At 43.9% G+C, this 25,257-nt stretch overlaps 1 protein-coding gene across 4 annotated transcripts in view; it reads right to left on the reverse strand.

Moving 5' to 3' along the window:
- GRAMD1C (GRAM domain containing 1C) overlaps nucleotides 1-21,219 on the reverse strand; it is a 53,592-nt gene extending 32,373 nt beyond the window's left edge. Inside the window, exons 1-3 of one of the 4 annotated variants that reach the window (XM_055710798.1) lie at nucleotides 20,867-21,219; nucleotides 19,165-19,293; nucleotides 2,767-2,851 (exon numbers count right to left, since the gene is read on the reverse strand). In XM_055710798.1, the coding sequence (XP_055566773.1) occupies nucleotides 2,767-2,851; nucleotides 19,165-19,293; nucleotides 20,867-20,929 (277 nt within the window). In that variant the 5' untranslated portion in view covers nucleotides 20,930-21,219. The other 3 variants (XM_055710797.1, XM_055710796.1, XM_027816973.2) reach the window with 3 other exon arrangements.
- Between the last annotated feature and the right edge of the window lie 4,038 nt (nucleotides 21,220-25,257).

Raw genomic sequence — 25,257 nt, forward strand, 5'->3', positions numbered from 1 at the left:
CGATCATTTGCTACCAAACAGATCCTACCACTAGCTAAAACTACCTGCAAAGTCAGACACTAAAAGGCAGCCTGAAGCTAATCACTTCTTCAGGCAGGGGATATTTTCAGAAGCTGACTGTCATTTTTATTATGATACTGCCTCTGGCTGAAACATTCCTATTGAGGAACAGATTTCATCTAGAATGCAATTACCCACCATCAGATACCTACTAATTAAGGATAAGAGCAGAGCATTTGGTTGCACTTTTTAAAAACCTCTCTGAAAGAACTTCGGAAAATTAACTTTGTTTGAACCTTCAGACTGAAATTTCCAAAGTACTACTGCTAGAAAGACAAGACAGACTCCTTTTAGAAGCTCCAACCTAAAGAATATTACCTCATGTACAGAAAATACCCCAAACATATCTATTCATGCAGGATATTAGTGATTTTAACTTCAAAAGTAGAGTTTTGTTACTTTGAAAAGCATTGTATCTCATATTGTCTGAGCCAGAATTTTGATTCTGTGTACAACAAGAAAATGAACAGTTCTTGTTCAAGTAACAAGACGTTCAGGGGTCCCTCATGATCCTGGCTTCAAGGTAAGCCTGCATCTACAGAAACTTTTATTATGGTTTTTAAAATTCTCTTAGGTTTTTCCCCTCAAACAATCAAGCAGAAATAAAGCTTCTAGCAACAGGCATGGGGCATGTATACAAATCCTTGGAGGCATAACTGCAATAACTTACAGAAATCCAAACCAGTAAGTTCAAAGAGAAGTCAGATACCAAAATGCTGGGAGAGCAAAGGCAGCAGGATTTTGAGGTTAAGGACTTGAGGAAACCATTACCAAGAAGTTTGCATCTCACTTCTATGTTTAGGGGAAGGGGAGGGATTGAGACCTGTAAATATTGGAGCATTCGGCAAGTGATGAACACCACCACCATGACCTACCTACACAATAGAGAATATCAAAACAAAAGGGAGAGATGAGCATTTCTGCTTCTAAGTTTTCAGATCCAGTAACTTAAGATGCTGCTTGTAAACAACATTTTCAGACAAATTAAAGTTAGCGGCACTCCTTTAAACTCCCATTTCAAAAGTCTAAGTAATTTCTTTTTTATTATAAGAGAATAATTATATTTCATATAATCTTTATTTACAGTGCTCATTACAGTGGAATGGTTGCTTCTTTTTTTAAACAGCTAAGTTAAGAACAGGAGCAGTTACAGCTCTTTTAATGAGCAGCAGCCAGTAATTGCTTCTTTGAGCACTGTAAAGCCTGTGATAAGTTCCTCTGCATCAAGGAAAGGAAGAGCTCTTTGCTTGGAAGATGCAAAAAGTCCTTCCAAAGGAGCACTGCTTTTTATGGGGTAAATAAGTATTTATATTAAGTAATGACTTTGCTTCTGATGGAGCAAGTACTACACTGTTGAGGTTAACCCATTACTAAATCTTTCTCCAAGTCCTAGGCAGTGTGTTCATTGAACTAGTACTTCAGATTTTGCTCCATAGCTTTCTATATCAATCATGTAAGAAGAAACATCAAAACAATGCTTTGAAGTAATATCCTTTTCTTCTGTTTTACTTCTGTACTGAACTCAAGTATTTTAAAAATGCAGAAGGCATTTCAGAGGATAACTGCCTCCTTCCAAGGCTGGAAAAGGACACAGGGCTTTAACTGTTTCAGAGGTGTCACTTGCAGAAATTTTTCTTCCACTATCCTGGAAGGGACTCAGCATGCTGCAAGCATATACTGACAGCCCCTCCATATTCTCTTCCTTAAAGGCTGCATAAGAGGAGATGAACTTTAAATAGTCACAGTGCCACTTTTGTATAAAAACAAAACCCAGAACTTGAACAGTGGATTTGTTACACAACGCTCAGGCAGCGCAGGCAGGCTTTACCTGCAAGGCAAGTGGTAAAAAACAGGAATAGGGTGCATCACCACATGTAAATAAGGTAGGGTTATGCACTTGCCTTCTTTGGATTTTGCAGTGGAGGAAAACAGGGATTCAGAGCTCAAAAGGAACACTTCAGTGGCAAGAAGTTATGCACCATAGTTTGAAATTCTCTGCCACCTGCTTCTGTCCCTTCCCATCCCATGCACTTCTCACCACCTTTGCTCTTCCAGCTGAGCGTTACTTCTACACCTGCACCCATGTCATCAGCATATGGATAAGCCAACCTGGTATAACGGGCTGTGAAAAACCTCTACTCGAGGCATGAGCCAAGCCAGAACAGATTTGCACAGCAGAGCACCCGGTAATGTACTTCATGCTCAGTGCCAGCCTGGGCAGTAACTACAATTGCCCAGACCAGCGTGGGACATAAAACATCAATGCACATTTGTTGAGTTTACATGCTCAGTGCTCACCCTGACCCTGCACAGTGATCTATCTTTCCAGCTTGTCAGCTAACCCCTGTCAGACAATCACACCTCTGCTGCTGTCAAGGGTTTTGTCTAAAAACCACTAAAAAGCAGCAGCAGGAAAAGACATTAAGAGGCTCACACCCTGTGTCTAGATGAACCGGAGGATTCCGCAGCCTCTCCTTCACTTCTCAAGCTCCAAAAGGAATCTGTCTTTTTTTACAGAGCAGGCAATACAGGAGACCAGTATGGCCCTGACTTTCCCTGAAGGTATTTGATACTAGTTCAGAGACAGGAGAATAGGAAGTTTTCAGCTGTAGTTAGAATTTGTCATAAAAAAACCACACCTTGACACTAGTGCAATCTGGAGTTATCATCCAGAAGACAAGAACTTTTGGCATGATTACATCTTACCTACTATGAGTCTCTCCGAGTCTGGCAGATGAGAAAACTGTCTCTTGAATTCCTCACTCCTATATTTGTAAGTGGAACTTGACAGCTGCAACAAAGAATGGCAAAAGGTTAAGCAAACAGATTTATTTTCAGCCATCAACTGTCTTTGTACTGGATGTGTAATTTTATCTTGAAGAACAAACAAACATCCAAAGAGCAATAAAGAATAGGTGGTATCTAAATGTGAACATCACTGTAACTTTATGCTTGCTCATGTAAGAGTATGCTTTGAGTAGTTATGATAGTGTGGGCCAAACTGTTCCCTGTATCAGGGCAGATGCCAATTACAAGGCATGGCAGCTGTATGATGGCAACCTGCTCTGCTCATAAGGATAAGCGAGCCCTTCCCAGGGCTGTCTTCTAGCACAGACGAAATGAAGTAGCAGCAAGGCCACAACACAGGAGGTGACAGAGCAGATCAAGTCCTCACGCAGGCCACTAGCTGGGCACAAGGACACAACCTAGAACACCAATTTCTACTCCGAGTACCATTTCAGGCATACTACAAAGCAGTGAAGCTTTTGCCCGTTGCTGCTATTAGACCTGCAGGAATAAAAGCAAAAGTTTCCTCCAGTAAGCACAAAGAGCAGCAGCAGCACCATCTCTTGGTTTCCTAATCTGTTCTACATTTCACCTCATATTTAGGATCACTGCCAATGGTTCATTTAAGGTTCAAATAGGGCAGTGAACTCACAGCAAAGATTAATGCTGATGGACTTCAAGTCCTTAGCCTTATAAATGAAAGCCCCAACTTCCAAATAAAGAGCTTCAACATGTTCTCCAAAAACAATTCTGCTATAAAAGCCCTATTTTTCAGAACAAGACCTTATTTTTTTGCTTGAAAGTTGTTGGTCACTTTAGGGGCTGTCCTAACTAAATGCTGTATAAGGCAATGACTCAGCTGGACCATAGCTAAGACAGAAAGAAGTGACTTTGAAGTGTTACCAAAACTAGGTATAAATATACTATTAAAAGCCTCTTTTACATTATTTTTTAAGCCTTCCTAAAGCTCTTAAGCATATGGCTGCTATTCTCTCCTTGAGCACCTGTATTACTCCAAAACTTGACACTCACCACAAAACCCATCTCTACCATAAGATTAGTGGCTATTTACATTTAGGGTGAGGGAAGAAAGAAGAAAGGAGGCAAAGAACCACTTTTGACTGTATGACCTTGCGGCATGTTTACTAAAAAAAAACCAAACAACCCACCACCTAGATTTAGCACACCCTTGCAGCATGTTAGTTGGTCACTACCCTTTCATTATGTCTGTGCTTGTTGTCAAAACAATGCCAGAACAAAGATTTATCTTCAGTTTGAGGGTCTTTTAATAAACTAGTGCCATAGTGCCCCCACTTCATCAAGATTCTCACATTTCGCTGTTCTCCACAGAAGAGATTCCTGCTTCCTGCAGTTCAAAAGTTCCCTGAACGCCACCCTACACACACATGCTATGATGGTCTGTCGTATACCAATACCTGAGAATCAAGCTCTTTGGTCACTAGAACACATGAAGTGCTACTTCAAGGTCAGGTGCTTAAGTGCATATAGCACAGGAGAGGGCAATGTTACCCTGACTCAGTTCAGCTCCAACAAAAAAAAAATGTTAATGTCACCTTCTAGTACCATTAATAAAAGAAAGCCTTTACATCTGGCCACCGGTGAGTACATATTTGTTGTCTGCTAATATTGTGAGCATTGCAATGCAAAAAGGCAGTGAGAGAGTGAGGCAGAAAGTGTCCACTCTTCCCCTTCTGAGAAAAGTAAGCACAAAAGCTTTAGGTGCAACTAACAGGGCAACATGTTAGACATGTCCTCCAAGCTGTATGCTTCCAGTTAGCCTTCAGCTACTTCTGAGATTACAAAATTAACAATTCTTGGAAAGTATGTCATCTACTAAAGTAGATAGGCTACGGTTCCTTGGCCTTGCCACATCATGCCCTGAAATGCTTTTAACTGATCATCTGAAACGGGCACCCAATGACTGCACCACTTTGAAGAAACTGAGTTCTTTCCAATTACTCTGGAAAGAGACATGGGAAAAAAGGTAGACTTTACAGATCTGAGTTAACTTTTCATCTGTGCTTCTAGAGGCTGTACAGTTTACAGTCATACCTCAACTGACTGAAGTCTGAGCTTGTGATGACAATGCTAACAGAAGAGGATTAAAAAACTGGTCTGCCACAAGAGCAGAAGGAAGTTCACAATCTTCAAGCCTGATTTATGAAACCATGATTTAAGATGACATACTTTTAAGGAAAGAAGCGGTTTCTCCAACACACTGTATGTAAGAGATAAGAGCTACGCTGAAGTTAAGCATTTTTGTCGTTACAAGACAAAGGAATCAGGGAGAGGAGAACAGGAACAGTACAGTATCACAGATGTTTGCATTAATGCCTGAATTTGACAGTTCAACAGCTCCAAGAATCCAAACTCAAGATCTTTTGAGTTTTACTTAGAAATGGGATTTTTCTGTAGCATAAAACCTGCTATAGCTTGTCTCAGAAACCCTCACTGGCATTTAGAAGCATTCTCTTTCATGAGTGACAAAGATAATAAGAAAGCCTCTTACTAATTGTAGATTTCTACGGAGCTCTCAGGACATTATTAAGAGCCTGTTCTGAATCCTTATCTAATCAGCAGAAAAAAGCAAGCACACAAACTTTTTAACCTTATCTTTTCCTTACTTTGCATGAAAAATAGCTCACTTAAATACATACTCGGCATATGACTTGGTGTTTAAGAGATCACTCCATGGACTTTGGAAACAACAGGGCTAGTTTTAACACTGCTGGTGCTATCAGTTTCCTTGAAGTGATGAAAATAAGACATTTCCATTTCTTTGAATACAGCATCTCTGATAATCACTATTCTATTATACCTGCATTTGAGGCAGGTTGCCACCTATGGGTTACAAAACTTACCATGAAATATTAAAAGAAGAAAGGCATAAATTAGGCTGTAGTATGGCATTTAAGAGATTAAACAGCAACTCATTTTTAGCACATCCACATTTCTAAGTTTAATTATAAGTCATCAGGCAAACACTTTGCCCAAGAATAATCTTAGGCATTTATGGGTATGCTATATTTAATCACTAAGAAAATTATTAAGTCCAGCCAACAACATATTAGCATTCTTTATCTGAAGCCACAAAATATACCAGACACCTGTAAAATAGTATAAGCAGAAAAACCTCCAGTGCCATCCAGAAAGTTTACAGAAGACAGTTACACAAGAAACAGATACTACTTGAAGACACATAACCAAGTGATTCTCATACCTTGTTTAGAAATGGACCAGAGTCCAACTATTTAAAGTCATGTTCCAGAAAAAAAATTATATGAACTTAAATAGGACTGAGCCGAGTTATTTATATGATAGGAGCCTGTTAAAAAAATAGCTTCCCTTCACATTTACATCTTTAAAGTGTGGACACTGCAAATAATTTGAGGCATCTAGCAAACTGCAGAGGAAAATTAAGCTGCACCTTCTCCTAGGAGTACAGCAAAAATGCTAATCATTAGATAACTACTTGATTACACATATCACTAAGCATGCAAATAGTCAATCGACCTCAGCAAAGCAGCATGTGCATTTTTAATATCTGCTAATGACAGTAATAATTTTGCATTTGCTTTGTTAGTGTTTTGCCCTTGTTTTGAGACACCACAAAAATCACATTACCTGGCAATTTGTGTTCTATAGTTTTGACATGTAGCCTTGAACACAAACAGCTGAGAACACACATAAGTTGATGTCACTACTACAGTAACACAGTTCTGATGTCACCTCATTTTAAAAGACGCACACATGCCTCCCACTGAGCTTCAGTCCTGATACCCATTACCACAGAGTGCCTGGGGTCCCAAAATCAAACAAGCCCATAAGAAAGCTGCCCAACCTACTCCCCCTTTTATGCTTGGAAGCCTCACTTAACTATCAAAATATGGCCAATTAAGACACATGGCTTTGCTCCTCTGTCTACAAGCAAGCAAATCCGTACCACTACCTCTACACCCCACTTAAAGACCACTTGATGTGCTATTCTCCAAAGGCAGAAGAGCGTGGCCTGTACTTTCCTATGAAGTTTCTACACATAGTCAAAACCAAATTTGGAGATATTAATAATGTTAAGATTAAAGTACTTAATCCTACACTAACACATTAAAGCAAACATTAAATATCCAGGCAAAAAAATGCTGCATTTCTACCAAGGAATGCATTGTCTTCTCCCCTCTAAAATCCTTCTTCGCATCAGAAGAAAAAGAAAACAGCCTCCAGAAGAACATCACACAGAGAGGAGTTTGATTTTATACAAAAACACTACATGTACTCTTGAAACTTATCTGGCAAGGGAGAAAGAAGAATAAATAAATGAAAGAACAAAACAAATAGAACATACCAACATCCCACTTTCAGTGAGTCTAAAGCCTCACTAGGCTAGGAGAGTGCGAAGTTAACAGCCCTAAACAAAAGCCTTATTTAGCCGCGTAAGGCAGGCTGACTTAAGACTCCACATACTCCAAAACAGATTCAGGCGGACTTATCTAAAAGGCAAGAACAACTCCCATGGCACAGAGATGGCAGTCCCTCTGCTGAGGCTACCTGCCAAACGTGCCAAGTCTGACAAGCCTTTCCATCACAGAAAAGTTGATTCCACTGCAGCCATTTCTTCAGTCCAGAAAAGTTCATTATTGTCCATCTAAATCTAATCTGTAACACACAAACCGCAGCTATCCTGCAATTTAGCTCCTGCTTCGAAACTAGAGCCGCAATGATAAAAATTCCCTTTGGGAAAGAAAAAAAAAAAAATCATCATAATTTAAGAGTCACCCCGATGGAAAAAAATCCATCCCAGCTATGGAGAGCTCTTCTAGTGGTCTGCTGGTTAATCATATCTTTGTGAATTATTTTTGGATTGTGAGCAAGTTACCCCACATCTTCTTTTGGGGTAAAGATTAAGTTTCAAGTCTATTAGCAAAAAGATTTTTCAGACTTATTCTCGTGGCTCTTCTGAATCTCCTCCTATTTTCAGTGTGCTTCTTGAGAGCTAGATGTAGCGTTGCAGAAGTCACTGCAAACACATAAATCCGACTCACATTTGCTTTTAGGCACCGAATCACAGTGGAAGCTCTCGTCCACACGACTACCAGTCTCCCTTCTGTTTTTCAGAGTTCTAGGGCACAGTTTTCCATTTTTCTGAAAACAAGCAGGAGGATGTATTTTGAAAGTGTCAGACTTGTTCTGTTTACTCTGTCACAAGCAAACAGTCTGAATCCACTGTTACAGTGATCTATTTTTCACTAACCATACCTTGACAGAATCACAGAAGAATTTGGGTTTAAAAAATAAATTTCAATTATTAAGTAGTCATAAGCTTTACTAGCAGTAACTTACTGTTCTTCCCTTTCTCTTGAAGCACAAAAACATTAAACTTGCACAGGGAAAGAACCACTCACAGGACCTGAAGGGCAACACCACCTTACCTAAGGTGACTTCTGTGCTGTGTACAGTACATCGTGCACCTTGGGATTGGATGTGTACAGAGTGTCCACTTCTGGTTGGTTGTTATTTTTTTAAATAAGGAGGTATTTATCACACCCGATTATCCCCACATTTAGTTGCATTTAATTCATAGGTCATATAAGGCATGTTAAGCAATAAAAGAAGAGAAAGAAAAACAAACAACTGTTGCCAGGGTTGGCTCAGCTATCATATTCCCCAGGAGCCTGCCTTCCAAAAGTTCCCATGCTCTCAAGGAAACAGAAACAAACTCATAGCCACAGTGGGAGTGAGCAGGAAGAGTTTAAGGAGCCAGGACTATTTTACTTACATTCATTAAATGCTCTTCTTCATTCACCCTTAACTTCTCTGGAGAGGGGAGTCTCATGAGCACAGGGCACTCTTCCAGTGGGCTACTGGCTGGCACAGGGCTGTGCACTGGGGTCATTATGTCCCCTTCTGTGGCCCAGCCCCCCTCTTATTTGCCGAGGCTGAAGGAGAAACAGATTTTAACATTTTTTTAGTGACTGAGCAGAAAAGAAACCAATGGCAGTTCTCCTCCAGAGGCATCTGTGTACTGGCTGAGTGGCATCCAGTAAGAATTTTGGTGCAACTATTTCTTCTGTTGGAAATACAGCATGTAGAATTTCAAGGAAGGGATACTGAAATACAGGTGATGAACAAGTACTTGAGCTACTGTATTTTCTAGGATTTTGGTTTTTTGATGGTTTTATGGAGTTGTTTTTAAATCCCATGAGATCCCATAAACAAGGCTAAAGATAAGAGTCCTTCATGTTGGCTCATGGCTTGGAAAACTGCCTACAAAATCCACAACCAAAGCTGCCATAATTATGATTTTTGACAGACGAGAAAATTTAGCATCATATGAATTACTGGGAACTATGCTGCTAGCATCAGGTTATATAATTAGAAATAGAACAAAATATCATTTTTTGTGAAGAATTTTTAAATTTGGCTTCCTTCCCAAGCAGAAAACTCAAAGACTTAACATTTTAAAAGTTGAAAGATGTAAAGGTATTTCTTCAGAGAACGTCAAGTTGAAAAGCCAGTTAAAAGATACTTTTTCCATGTTCTTTAGGGAAAAAAAACACAATAGAAAATAGAAAAGATATGGAAGAATATCGTAGGTAAGTATTTCAGTTAGAACACATGAGGAACTCTCCCAAGTTTCTCCTTCAAGATCCCACCAGAATTAGCTGAATTTCACAAGCCATTAAATTTCATTGAAATAAAGTTCAGCTGAAGCTATTCCAACAAGGTCCTTGGGAAAGTCAGCTGATAACCTTATCAATTGTAAGAAAACCTCTTGTCATTAGTAGTATTATAGACTTCTCCCTAGGAAAAAAAAAAAAATAGTTTGGACTCAGAATATGCCCTGCTTATTCTGAAGCAACTGCTTTGTAATACTCGGTACTTTCTTTCTGCAAGTAAGTGTTCTAAAGCATTTTTAAATGGTGAAGCCAATGTACTTTCATAACAGCTCTGATTTGGATATAAAAGTCTCAAGTTTGACATGTACAATAAGGAGCAAAGCATATGCTCCATTTCAGAAATAAAACTGACAGAGGCACGAAACTAACGTAAAGTCAGAAGACACACACCCCCTACACATCCCTCCTTCTCTAGCTGCCTACAGCCTGTTCCAACCCATGCAAATCCCTGGCCAACACTCAGGCAGCCCCTCTGGCTCCCCCCCCCGCTCACCCACTTGCTCAGAGCCGGTGCTGGACACCATCCAGAAGAGCTAGCTAGTGTTCTGCCAGCCTCTGCTTGCACGCCAGTGTGGAAAACAGGCTGAAACACACTAGCCTGGCAGAACACGCACTCAAACATTGCGGCATGTTCTGCATGCAGTTCAAAGAAAACCGGGGGGGGGGGGCGGGCAGGGGTCATGAGAGCTGCCCAGCTCCACTCTAAAGTCACTATCATCTACACGGATTTTGGGAGGCTGGCTGCAACAGCATAGGTCATTTCAAGTTCACAAAAGTCCCAAAGGGGACTGCAGAGGAAAGTACCATCACCAGGGAAACACCAGCTTGGAAGGGAGCACTCTGTGCCCAGTGCTCCTCCTCCGCATCACTGAAGAAGGGTGCAGCCCATGCACCAGTCTTAAAGGCAGAGTACATCTACAGCTGGTAACTCGGTGGACCCAAGTCTACTTTCACACAAGACTTGGCCATTACTTTATAAGTCAAGCCCTTGCTAAGAAAACTCCTCAATCTGAGCTCCAGAGCAGGAGGGGAGGAGATCAGCACATGTTTCATGCACACCCAAGCTCCCAAAAAATCAATCAGTATGCTACCGCCCACCTCCTCCACCAGCTCTGAAAGGCAAACAGCAGGCGTACATCCCTTCAGTTTTCTTTGTGCTGTCTGTCCCTTTCCATCTGCCTTACCTAGACCCAGGCTGCTACATTTCTGCGAGTAACCACGTGAAGTCAGGCTCTGGCTGCCGTTTGTGTAAGAGGCTGTTCTGGACACGAGAAAGACTGCAGAGGGAACAGCAGACTGCTTAGGAGCTTCACCCTGCACAGACCACGAGCCACGACAGCAGTGAGGGGCTGTGGAGTCCCTCTTTGCTGCTTGGCATCACCCACCCATCCCCAGCTGCAAGACTGCATCCCCTAGAAGCCATCAAAACACACACAAGGTTTCAGAGCTGTAAGAGAAGAGGCAGGTGTCTCCACAGTGCATCCACCTCACCCACACAAGTCAGATCCCCTTGGGCACCTGGCTGAATGTGGAGCTAATTACTCGCTCAGCAGTAGGGAAGAGAGATCCCTCTCTCTCCTAGCACAGCCCTACTAAGGAAGCAGAGAGAAGCAGCAGAAAAAAGCATCTCAAGTCTTTTTAATCACTGATTATATCCAAATGCTTGAAAGGAGAAGATAGTCAAACCCAATGAGACTATATTTACAGTCATTTTGCCAGCCACAGCTGCTCACTAGCACTAAGCAGTTGTCTGTGCACACTTAGCTGGGTGGTGGCTTTGGATGGCCCACAGTTCTGTTGTCAAGATCAGCTACATATGTAAATATCAGGAACTGGTTTCACCAGAAAAACGAGGCAACTCTTCTGCCTTCCCAAAGCAAAGCTAGGACACATCACAGGGAATCTTCTCTGTGAAGATTCTCTGAAAGAGCAGCAAGATCTTGGGAGGCAAATCCATACAGAAAAATATTCACTGGCGATTTCTTGCCATCAGAAAGACAGTAAGAGGACTCAGCGGGATCATCGAAAGGTGCTGCCAAAGCCTGGGTACCAGTGTGACTCAGGCCTCCGAAGCAGCATGAGGATGAGTGATTTAAATGCATTTCCTGTTTATAACACCATCTACAGCCGATTAAAAACCTGAGTGTGGACATTTGCAATTAGCAATAAGGCTGATAAATGTTTGTTTCATCCAAACTCAAGAGGTACTTGGTAGATGTAATTAATTATATTTGAAACTGAAATTAAATTTAAAATGAGAAGGTTAAGCAAAAAATTCAAGAGATCTTGACACTTCCACCAACCAACATCTTCCCCAACTCTCAACTGGAAACTGAGGTGCTTTTAGCTTCCAGGAGGCAAGATGCTCCAGTCTCAGACTTACTCAGCATTCTCATCAATACCATCCATAGCTGGCAATAATTTCTTTGGATCTGGTACTAAAATTATGCCTATAATGCCTCTGCCAGAGACCCTGCTTCTTGCTGCCTCCCCAAGACACTAGCAAAGCCAAGTTCGTAAGAGTTTTAAGTTTAAGTTTTAGAAAAGCCTAGCTCCTTTTCATTTAAAAACTGTGATTCTGTACCTACTTTCCTGACTTCAAAGCACAAAAAAGCAACAAAAAACCCCTGTGACACATCAAGTTCTAAAACAAACTTAATATAAATAAACCAAGTGTGTTTGTATGAACTCTCCAGTTACTATTTTAACACTGTGTAATTGAAGTGAGTTTGTCACCCTCCCAGCACAAAGTTATCCTTCAGCTCAGACAATCTGTCCACTCCCCAGTTTAATTTCCAGTCCTGTAACTATGTTGTCCAGGTTTCAACAGCTAACCAATATGATGCAATAGCAATTAAAAGCTCAGCCAAGATGATTTCCTTTTGGATAAAAAACACATTCCTTTCCAAACAGCAGTTTCATCTGACTCTTATTTGTTCCTACAGCATGTGTGTGAAACAATTAGCCAATGTTATTTGTTAACAACATCTGTTCCTTCACCTGATCTTTCACTGCAGGCTGCCTAAGTAATGAAAAAAAGTCAAACTGCCTGTCTTTACACTCACTTGATCCACTTAAACAGGAGGAAAAATATCCAGATGTTTTGGGTTTTGTTTTGTTTGGGGTGTTGATTGTTTTTTGGGGGGAAGCAGGGGGGGGAGGGGGGAGGCACGCAGGGGCACCTCATACAGTAAAGACATTACTTCTGAACATCTGTCTTCCTTACCTACCAAAGTCCCACCAAGATTACTTAACACAAAAAAAGTAACCAAACAAGAAGCAAAAGAATTACATACTTCAGTTGCACTTTTTCTTCCTTACTTTGCCACAATTGGACTCTGGCATCTCTGATTCGTATCTAAGATTAGTAACAGTCCCCAAATATTGGTCAGAAAAAGAGGTCATAAAGGAAACAATCAGTCATCTTGGTAGTAACTCCTCTTGGCGTCATTTACTTTCCAGCAACTCATAGAAGGATACATAAATACTTTGGATCAGGACTACAATGACAACCTGAAGGAGCATATTAAACAAACTACAACAGTAGTTACGTAGTTAACAGTAGTTACTGTAGCCAAGTACATGAACTGTTTTGGTATAATTACACTTGCCATCTCGTTAAGCCTGCCGGTAGCCCTACTGTACTTGAAATTACATGGAAAATAGCACTCACTAAGCAATTGCCCCAAAACAGTTGTTCCTAATTTGATCTCTTCTACCTTAGAAAAGAAAATGCAGATTTTGCTCTTAGTCATTTATTTATCAAAAGCTGCTACCAGATTTGATTGAACCGTTCTCAGCAAACACAGACCATACATAATTTTTCTTCAATTTTATATTAAAATAGAATGCAAAGCGTTAGCTATTGGGAGACACGTATCAGTACTAGCTGATAGGAGCCACATACACTACAGCTCACGATCACATACCTCCACTCATTCTGAACAGGTACAGCAAAAAAACACAGATTGAAGCTGAGAGTTCATATGAGCAGGCCAAAGTCCTGAATGACATCATCTGTCATTTCCGTCAGGTATTTAGGGGGTTGCAGTAACAAATATGCAAATATCTCAAGTGTAGACTTTACTGACTCTGCAAGCAACTTCAATAAAGAAGGACTACGTTAAAAAAAACAAAAACAAAACACCTTACTCCACCTAATTTCTAAAATGCTGCCAATATCACCACGTAATCTTGACATAACTCCATTAGTGCACAACCATCTGCTACATAGGATGACACAAAATATAACTTCCAGAGCTGTCATTAGCTGAAAAGCCATATGCTTATCTAGAATGCTCTTATGTTTTTTTATAGGTAAGCATGTCCCAAATCACCTAAACCTCAACAAAAGATCTCAGATTTTGATTATTTTTTCCTTAAGTACCTCCTGGAGAATTTTCTACTCCCAGTTGCCACTAATGACTTTAAGCAATCACATCCGATACAGTTTCGGTTACCTGCCATCTTTCCCTCCAAAGGGATGCAAGTAGCCCACCTGTAGCAGACTTGAAAAACAGTGCTTGTTATGCAGAAATGCTGAACAAAGCTGAAACCAAACCACAAAGACACACACACACACCAACCCCAAAAAAGCTTACTTGCATCTCCTGGAGCTGCCTTTTAAACCTTTCATTCCACAAGCCACAAACTGTCCTCTGATTCAAAGGGTATCATCATTCAGCCAACTCCATGCTGATTTTCTGAACTATATTGCATTTCTAATGGCTTTGCTCCCAGTGACTTAAAAAAAAAAAAAGTAAATCACATGAATCTGAAGTATTTTCTTCCTGATCTGTAACACTTCATCCTCAGGTTCTAGACTAATTCTTCAGATGTCTGCAATAAGTCACATTATATTAGAGCTTCCTGCTGCTGCAGCTGGGAAAAGCTGATTTAGACAGCACCAACTGCCAGTCTTTGTTCAGAACAGGTTGAAACTTGATGGCAGTCAGATCTGCTCAGTTTGGAGCTGCATCAACAGCAGTAAAGAGATTCCCAGGGTGAAAAGAAGTGAGAAAAACTTTAGCCTAATCAGCCACATTCAAGGATTAGTCAGAACTATATAGTTCATCTTCTTCTACCATTTTAAAACACTGCATCTGTATAACAGTGCTATCACAGGGCTAAAAAACAGGCATCTATCCTAGAGGTTCCAGATAGGTCATAAATAAATACAAGCACAGCGAAAAGTATTTGTACTGACGTTTCAGAAAAAAACAGCCCAAGTGTGTTTCAGATTTTTATTCTCTTTGGAGACCTACAGCATTTATCCAGTCCTCATCCTCCTTAGACTACTTTGCACCAGCAAATAAAAAGGAGGATAAAAATCCTCCTCTGATGTCACAGGCCATGTCATCTCTCCTTCACAACCCAGGCATTTGGAGGCACAGAGGAGAAAAGCTTTCATCAAAAGTAATGTATCACATACACAATACAGGACATGAAGCAGCTGTCATAAGGCCTTAAATCCCAGCCTACCAAAACATAGTTACAGATTTTACAAGCCTAGTAAACATTCCCAGAGTGAACAGAGGTCTTCAGAGAAAGGTGGAAGGCACATTCAAAGAATTATAGATGCAAGAAATACTTAATCTAACCCTTACTAGTCTCATGCCCCAAAATACGTCAGCTTGTATCTGTGCTGCAGTAAGTTATTTACGAAGTTATTTACGAAGCTGTAGCGTATATCTGCATCCCTTCTGTGCAGGTTTGAGTCATATATGCTTATCGTATTCTTGGCACACGTATTCTCACACGCTCCCACAGACTCGCTCTTTCTCATAGAAACCAAATCCATGTTTGTAAAAATTAAACACCCTTTTCTAAATCTTGTGCAACCTCACTTGTTCTTGTATTATGAGAAAAGGCTTATTTTCACTTTTCACTGTATCACTTGTTTGCTTCTGCTGTTCTATTCCTCCACACTGACCAACTTTAAACTGATACTACCTCGCAATCAAATTGGCTTTTTTAGAGCCTCTTATTTTTTTCCCCAGCACCTCCTTGGTGCCTCGTATTTCCAAATTCTTAAACAAGCCTCCCAGACAAAAGCCATTTTCTGAGAGATGCTCAATTGATTTCAACTCTTTCCACCTACCTTTTTACTGCAAGGGAAGGACTTACTTTTACTTTTTTGTTCTTTCTTTCCACAGGCATTCTTCTTATTGTAGACATACATGAACTTTCTTTGACTGTTTTTTAATAGAAACTAGAGTCCCCAGACAGAAGACCCTCATTTTTGATGCAAGGATCCTTTTCATTAGCTTTCTCATTCACCTTTACCTTCTTCATTACAGTAGAACACTTAAGACTTTCACAGGTTTCTTCTCCCAAGGATATTAAATTGAATTATATTTCAGTATGAATAGCATAAGAAGGATAAAAAGTGAATTCAGAATCTTGAGGTACAGCTTCCAGATGCCACTTAATTTCCAATGCATCTCTGACTTTCAGCACTTCTATTTGCAGTTGCCAAAACGAGAACCATTTAAAAGTAAATGCAGGCTTCGCAGGTTCCAGTAAAGAGGGAAAGCCCTGAGATTAAGTTTGCAAGCAAGTTTTCTATAACCTCACTGGAGGAGGAAAAAAGTCTAGCTTTGTCCACCTTCAGAAAAGAATCTTCAAAAAAACACCAAACCCAACCAAAAAACACCCCCCAACTACCACCCACCTTAAAAACAGCAGTTAGTAACACCACCAGTTTAAGAATTGCTTACAGTAGCACAGAAAATGAATTCTTTCTCAATTTTTTTTTCAATAAAGCTATCCAAAGTATTATTTTTTTGGAGAGATGGGGAAAAATTATGCATAGTAGGTAGGATTCTCTTCTTTTCTTTCTTCCCTGCTGTTTTTTCTGCTACCTTTCCTTCTCACCACTGCCAGGAAAGAGATGATATGCCAGAGGCTCCCAACCCTAGCTTGCTGCTAATTACATGTGCTCACAGCACCTATTGAGCATTCATGATACCTGGCCTGACTTCTAGAGGCATGGCACAATTGCCTACTCCCACTCAAATCCATGAAAAATTGAAGTCAAACCAGTTGGGCTCTAACATCCACATTTTGTTTCCATCATCAGAGAAGCAGGTGTACATACTTAGAAGAAACCAATCCTTGGAGCAAACCAAAGTGACCAGAAACATGCAGCCTCTCAAAGCTAATAACCCAGGCAGCAGAGCTGATCCCTGGATGCTACCGCAGGCTAGTCATGCTGTTGTAGCAATTCTTTATTCTACTGACTTAAGAGTAGGCATGAGCCTAACAACAAATCCACACCTGCCACAGGACACAAAGATCACCCTTTGTCAAATGTTAGTGACACATGCTTTGCACACACTACAACAAGCTGCCTTCTGTGTTATCACCTACACATTTACTATGACTCAGTATTTAGGGAGTTTTAATGATTTGTTTATATAGTCAGCAGCTGATCATCAACCGTGCAAGTTATTAAAACACGTTTTCTGTCTAGAAAGGCAGGGAAGAACAGGGAAAGATGCCAATGACAACATTTTAAAATTAGAAGATCTTAATTTTTGCCTTGAACTTGTGACTTCCTGCCTCTCACTACCTCTAAGTTTGGTCCCCTTAAGCGTGAGAAAGCGAGTACCACATCCTCCTATAATGAGATCAGTAGATGTTTTAAAAACTAATCAGTGACAAACGGTACTGCTAGAATTTTACAAGCCACAGCGCTATCTTACAAGAGGTGAATATTTACACAGTTCCTTTGTTTTAACTGCAAGGTCATATTTGCAGAACTAGATAAACACCAACTTCAAACAAATACTGAGGTCTTGGAGTACAAACCATAGACAGAAGGCAACCATTTAATCATACTAGGCAACACCTCACACTTTTAGCAGCCAACGCTGCACTGAAGGATCTCATTGCCCTGAAATTACCAGCACGTGTTACACTACAGGCAGAAAGTAGCTCTGAGGATGCACAAAACCCTGCATCATACACCCCTACAGCTCTGTTCAAAGAAACTTCTAGCCTTTGGCACAGCTCTCAAACATAAAAATGCAAAGCCTACTGCACACTTATCTTCTTCATATATTATATTTTACTGACTTTTAGATTGCCAAGCTCATCAAGGAAAGACTGAGCTGCTAAATGAAAGTCCAACAAACTGATCCCAAGACCTAAACAGGTTTCTTCCTCACATATACCATCAACTGCATTAACTGTTGTATACAAATAATCAAGAGTTAGTTTACACAATCTGATTTGCCATCTAACAAGAGCATAGCTGGCAGTAACGATGTCTGCACAGCATGACTTGCTATCTATCGATTCAAGTACAGAGATACAGCTGGGCACAGGCAAAACCACCCTGTATAGTCTTAGTCACTGTAGGAACAGTGGACAACAATCCGAGTAGTCGCTCTCTATCAACACAATTCTACAACCTGCCGGGATTCATTTGGCCCATCCCACTGCCATTGGCTCCAGGCTAGCGTCGCTCACTTTAAGAGTACACATGCATTTTGAGGAAAGTTTATGCTAAGGCCTGAGATGCAAAATCAGTGTTCTGACCCTCAGGACATCTGCTTAGCTTGCACAGGAGAGATGAAAAGACATACAAGTTAAACTTATAAATAAGGAGTTGGGAAATCTGACCCCCCCCAGTTCTGCTCACAGCTCAGCCAGATTCCCTATAGCCTTTGCTAGTTACTTAATCTTTCATCTGGTGAGCACAATGAAGACACTGGTGACCTCATCAGGACAAAGACACGATAGTCCTAATGATGTTCCTATGCAAAAGCTGAAGCATGCCAATTTACTGAGGCCACCTGACACAGAACCCGAGTCAGACTGTCAGAGCTGTGAGGAAGGGAATCCAAGTCTCTCATGAGATAAGGTCTTACCCTGCCTGTGGCTGCACGCGCTAGTGTTCCCCTTCCCAATCTAACACCAGCCACCAAACTAATAGCACAATATATGCTCTAAGACTACAGCTCTAAGTTTACCCTCTCTCACGGCATTGGGAGGGGAGGTGAGGGGAGGGGAAGAAAAACCCATCAAGGGCATAATAAAAGTATTAAAACCAGCATTTATTATTACACCCTCCACTTTCAGTGGAACATCTCTCTGGAGAGAACAAAATTAAACCTCGCCTTTCTGCCCTTCTTATTCACAAATCCCATTCCTTACACGGAAAAAAAGAAACTTATTTACTCTTGTGGAAAACAAATGTGTTTACTTGACAAAACACAAGGCACTAGGAAAGCACATCAGAAGAACCACACAAAACTGAGAATCAAAACTCAGCCCTTACTGTTAAAAAGCATCAACAGTGGATAGGTTAACAAACCATGCAAGGAACTGGGAGACAACAGGACTGGGCACAGAAGCCAGAAGGCCTGTCACTAACTTGATACTTGACATCAGGTAAAAATTTCACCCCCTCTCAGTCTCAGCTTACACTTTAGTAAGCTGATAATGATAAAATTACCTACCCCACTACATGGGTGGGGAGCACTTTACTAATTCATGACTACAAAGCAACACGAGAACCGGGCATATGCAGCTAGTACATACACACACATATATAAATTAAGACATACATATTTATAAATATAACACAAGTTAGAAGAAAGATAAAACTCATTACCCAAAAGCTCCAGTCAGTACTCCAGCTATACTGAGCAGGACCCTGCATTTTCTCTGTGCACGAACCAAGAGTCTCCTCTGAATCAGCAAGTAGCTGGCTAATAAGACCATGATCCACTTCATGAACTTCCTGTGAACACAGAAGCAAGGTATGCAATTCAACAATGGAGGAGAAAGGTGAAATAAGATGATGGTTAATCCATTTAAGAACTATATATTAAATGAAACTTGACATGCTAGTTTCACCGAGGTGAGTGGCATGGAAACACTTCCCACTGACAGTCTTTTCATTCATTTTACATTTTTTACAGAGTATACTATATTTAGTTATCACTTACATTTTTATCAGAGTATTTTACTTCCACAGCAGCCCCTCAACTTGCACATCAAAGCCGCGCAGGCATTTAGAGCTGGAGTAACACTGACATGAGACGTTCAGTGCAGGACATGCAGCACGTCTCTAGAATCTGCGGGACCTTTCAAAACTTGAGAAAGGTCATGGAGGTGCAGCATGTACCAGAGGACTGACACAGATTATTATAATACAGATACATCAAATATTTCTACGTAATATTAGCTGCGCTGTCAATTGTGCATTTTGAAATACATAAATAAAAGCGCAACACTTCCGAAGCGAATAGGTCTATTTGCATCACTTGTTTTAAAGATAAGCTGTTGTCCACAGCACTCTCCCTCGATAGCAATATTCACTTGGGAAGTCCGTCTGTCTCCACAGAGGGAAACCGAGCCACAGCAAGACACCTGCCCCAAGCCACCTAGCAAACGGGCACCAAACCCGTCCGGGGCCCTAACCAAGAGCTGACACCGGCGGTACTACCGGATCCATCCGTAAGAGACAAAAGCGGGTTTCGAGACCGAAATTTCCAGACTAAACCGACTCAAAACCAAGCCGACGTTGGCGCACTCACACAGGCCCACGGCCGGACGGGGCTGCGCACACCCCGCCGGCGCTCCCCCGCACCCCGCCCGGCCCGCGGCCCAGGCCGGGTCCGCGCCGGGGGGGAGGGCAGAGGCACCCCAGGCTACGTGGCGCGGGCGCAGGGCTGCCCTGCGGCGGCTCTCCGCGAACACACGGCCTCCCCGAGCCCCGCACCCCGCCTGCCCGCACAGACCCGCAAACGCCACGGGGGTGCCGCTCCCGACCCCCCCCCCCCACCGCCGGAGCGCGGCGGCTGCCACAGCAACCCCGAGTGCTGCCCCGCAGCGCGGCCCGGTCTCTCCCCCGGCGGCTCCCGGCCCCCCGGAGCCCAGACCCTCCCTCCGGGGGCCGCAGCAACCCCGCGGGACGCCCGCCGCCGCGCCTCCTTACCGGGGGCCCACGGCACCGGCTCTCCGCGGGCCCCGAGGGCCGCCGCCGCCCCCGCCCGCCTCGCCCCAAAAACTTTCCGGGAGGTGGGCGGTGGTGGCGGCGGCGGAGCGGAGCGCGGCGGCCCCGCACCCCCGGGCGGCGCTTCCCGGCGCTACCCGCGGGGGCAGCCCCGCAGCCTCGGCCCGCCCGTCCCGTCCCCCGGGGGAAGGCGCGGGGCTCCCGCCCTCCGCACCTACCTGCCCAGCCCGCCGCCGGCCGGCTCGCCCGGGGGACAGCGCGGCGGCGGGCCGCGGCGGGGCAGCGGCCGGGGGCATGGAGCCGGCCGGAGGGGCGGGCGAGGGCCGGCGGGGAGCGCGCTGACCGCGACGCTTACCATGGAGGGGGGCGAGGGCGGCGCGGCGCCCGCTAACTGCCACGGCGGGGCCGCGGCCGCCATTTAAAGGGGCAGGCGCCGGCCGGGCCGCGGACCCGAGGCGGTTGCCAGGAGCGAACGGCGCCGTTCTTGAGGAGGGGAAGCCGGTAGGGGGGACGGGGACGGCCGCGGCGGTTCTGATCCCCCTCCTCGGCCCGCTCCAGAAACCCCTCAGCGGCTTCCGCAAGGGTTAACTACGAAGCCTCAGGGCCGGTGGGAAGTTTGAGGGCTGTAGCAGGACGAACTCCCGGCTGCGGGGAGCCGGGGGGCGGCGGCGCTCACTGCCTCCCTCCCGAGGGACCCGCCGCCCTCCCCTGGCGCGCAGCCCCGGCAGTCGCTTAACCAGCGTCCGGGCAGCAGCAGCGGCTCCTCACCCGGCCCAGGGGGGTCTGGGGCTCAGCGGAAAAAGGCGCCGAGAGGCCGCTCCAGGGGGGGAGAGGGGAAGGGCCCCGAGCGCCCCGGGCCGGCCGATCGCCCGCCAGCGCTGCCGGCGCGGCCACCTGCGGCCTGAGCGGCTGCCCGGGGCCAGGCCCCGCGTCCCTGCCCGGGTGCTGGCGGGGCAGCCGGCTGTGCGCCGCCCTGCCCGCTGCGGGGGGGCCGGCCGCCGGAGCGTGAAATAAGGGAAGTAAATGGTGGAGGACTCGTCTGAGGGAACGCAGGCTCTCCTGAGCAGCGCCGAGGGTGTCTGCCCCGAGCTGCGAGCGCCCAGAGGTTTGGCAAGCTGGGCTGCAAGTGAGAGGGCATCAAACGGCGTCCCTCGGATCAGGGGACACAACCAGAGCGATGGTGGCTTGCACATCTGTGCCGTCAGGTCACCTTGCAGGAAAAGAGAAGAGCTGTTGGAAAAAAAAAATTCCACCTGGCTGGCTGGCAGGCAATGAAAAGGGACAGACGGGTGGATGGACGGACGGGTGGACGAGTGGATGGATGGGTGGATGGACAGGTGGATGGATGGGTGGGTGGATAGCCAAGGGGGCTGGGGGGAGGAGAGCAGCCTGGCATGGCAACGCTGGTTCTTCCTGCCGCCCCTTTTCTGCACCGCTGCCTCAGACAGTGGGCTGAGGCTCTCCCTGAAGGAACATCCCTGGACCCTGTGACACCTGCCTGCTGACACATCAGCCAAGGTGCCAGAAGTCCCAGTGGCTGATGTCCCCTCCCAGCTGTTGGCCCAGACAGTGCAGCTTTAACACTGCTGGCATTGAGTCCCCAAAATTTACAATAAAGTGTAAAAAATAACATGTGTTTTATTTCATTTTGGTTGCTTGCTTTCTTGATTTGGACCTCTGAAACTCAAATTTTTCAGGCTTTTCTCAACAACACTCAGGAGACTAGTATACTTTTCCTTTTGTCCAAAAACTGAGATTCCCTCTGAACCATACTGGGTTATCCAAGTGGGAGAAGATTTATGTTCAACTGGTGGCTGCCAGCAACACTAAAACCCCTTTGTATTCCCTCGGTTAAAAGCTGGCTGACCTGACAGTTTTGCTCAGGCACGTCCGAGTTAATGGAAGATTCACAAGAGAGTTGCTGTTACAGGATGAAATGAACACGAACAGCATTTGCAGGAACAATGGTGGTAGGTTCATCACAACACGCTTGAAGTTTTTTTAGAAACACACCACATACTTGGGTTTAAATCAGACACTGTTTGGAATGCCTTTGGTCCAGCTCCATCTTCCCATGCTGACTTCCCTGACACGCGGTCACAGCCAGTACTCTAAGCCAGTAGCTCAGTCCCAGTTCCTCGATCTGCCAGATGCCTTTGACTCTACTGGTTATTCCCTCCTCAAACTCTTGATTGTTTTTGACTCCTCTATCTTTTTTCTTTTCATAGATATTCTGGTTTTGCTCCCTAACACTTTGGCAGTAGACCAAACTTCAGAAGACCCTCAGACTTCAGAAGACCCCCATGATCTACCTTCCAGCTTTCTACTGAAGTGCTATGTTGCTCTGTGCTTGGTCTCAGTTGCTCCAGTTTACTTCAGAGTGATTCCTGCCTGGTAATCCCAGGTCTTCCCACTCTCCTGACCCATTTCAGAGAAGAAATATTTGCCTTTTAGGTTCCTGTAGCCATACTCCCTCTAGCCTGTCCTGCTTTTGCTGATACAGGTGTCACTACACCAAAGCTAGAGCAACAGGCAGTCGCTACAGGTTGTTCCTCTTGAAGTTTGGTCAGCAGAGTTCTGCAAGTCAAGTGTGGGATTTCTTAAAGCAGTTATTGTAGAGCATCTGCATGCAAAGATGCGGATCACAGAATTTATTAAAACATATGGAAGAAAGCCATATGACAGTAGCACGATGACAAATTTCCTTACGGTGTGGTGGGGACTTTTTGGGGCTTCTTTTTGCTTTCAAATGCAAAGAAAAGCAGAAGGACTCATGCCTCTCTCAGCTGAATTGTGCTTTGTATGTGTTTTAACAGATACGGAATTGAGTCTACTGGATTCTCAAGTACAATTTCATTATCTGAAGAGTCTTAAAGATAGGCAAAATTGTTAGATAAGGTGTGCCATAATGCCTAATCCTGTGGCTGAGGGAAGAGGTGTCAGCCCGCTAGCGAGAGTGGCATGTGCTCGGTACAGCGGCAGCACGGCTGGCAGGGGTAAATGCTGCAGGTGGGGGTCTGGAGCTGCTGCAGCTCTTCCCACAGAGCAGTGCTGGGTGTGCACCTTTGTGTAAACCCAGCGTCTTCCAGAGCACACCTGGATATCATTTTCCAGACAAGCCAACCGCTTCAGCAGTTTCCGCATCCACCCTGGTGGCATAGACAAGCTTTACTTAAATGGAGTCTAAGTAATCAGTTTTTGGTGAAAAAGGATTTGTTCTGCAATGAAAAAAAAATACTTTCAGAAATGCCTTTTACCTATAAACACTGCGTGCATATAGCCACATGCAGTGGTGCAGTAGGGTGATAGGAGTCTGTCTGCTCAGAAAATGAAGCCAATTCTCTTTGTCTTCTCACCTCTGTCAGGGAGGCGTTCAGCAGAAGAGAGGTCTCCTTTTGAGTGTCTGGATATTATGTACTCAGCCCAAAGTTGTGGTTTTTACAAGGCCAGAGTGAAAAAACAATGTATTATCTTCCCTCTGCTCTCAGAACATTTTCAGCATCTTCTCAGGGGGAGACCAGAACAGCCCCCGGGAAGTCATTGCTACTTCAAAGGTGGCTGTCATCCAGGCGGCAGGCAGAGCACTGTGATCTTGAAGCTGTGGTAACTTTAGTAACTGTGACATTCACTGGGCAGAGTGTGAGGTCCTGTTGCAATAACACACATATTTTTTTGCCTGTACTACCAGAGGGAGAGACGGTGAGGCCATATACTTCAGCAACTATGAGCCAGCACATTGGGAAGCTCTACAGATCTGCAGTGTCTTCATTCCTCTTCTTCTTGCTGGTGGGTGAGTACTAAACCACGTTCCTTAATTAGAAGAAACACAGCTTATTCCTAGAGTTTGGCTTGAGGGGTTTTATTCTTGTTTTTCAAACAGCAACTTTCGACTGAGGGCTTCTTCAGAATGCAGGAAAACCGTATCTGGTGTTGTGCGCTGCACTAAAACATACTTTTCTTTATAGATACGTTCCTGTTTAGCTAATAGAAATGTTCAGAAAAAGTATGTTTGCCTGCCTTTTTCACAATGTGTATCATCATTGCCCAGAAGCTTCATTTCTATTTTGGTTCTCTGATGTATTAGCAACCAGTTATTGTCACAAGGTAGTTATTCATATCCTTTTGTGAAAGCCAACCTCAGCCCAGGGCAAAAGTCATATAAATTGAGATGAGCAACATGCAGTCATTGATCACTTAAACATAGATGCCTGGGAGCTGGATACAGCTTGTAAAGCACCCTCATGGTATCAGCTGAGTGTGAAGTGGAGTTCTAAAGCCCCCCAAACCATCTAAAAGGTCGAACAAGAGGATTTTTATGTGGGTTGGAAATGGAGCCTGATTTGCCCTCAACCTCTCCTCCATCTATTGAGTGTGAACAAAGGAGAGGAGACTCAACTAGACAGGTCAAATTTGCGCTGATCTCCACCACCATTTTAGTTCCCTAGTGCTGTTGGCAGCTGGCAGAAGAAGCTTGCAGGGCTGCTCATGTTTACTCCAGGCACCAAAGAGTAAGTTAGAGGCTCTAGGACTGGGAGAGAGCGCAGGTATGTTTTATTCTTTCCTTTTCTCACCCCACCTCCTCTAGCCTGCCTTGTGTATTTCTAATTCACAGCCAACTATATGGCCTTACATGGGAAAGTATCAACCTGCAGATTACGTAAAGGGGAGGATGATGGCTTAGTAGGTGCCCTATTAATACTGCCAAATGTGGAGCACATTTGTCACATTACAGGGAGTCCCAGAGAG

This window comes from Falco cherrug, chromosome 5 (assembly GCF_023634085.1).
Source record: "Falco cherrug isolate bFalChe1 chromosome 5, bFalChe1.pri, whole genome shotgun sequence".
Classification (NCBI taxonomy): domain Eukaryota; kingdom Metazoa; phylum Chordata; class Aves; order Falconiformes; family Falconidae; genus Falco; species Falco cherrug.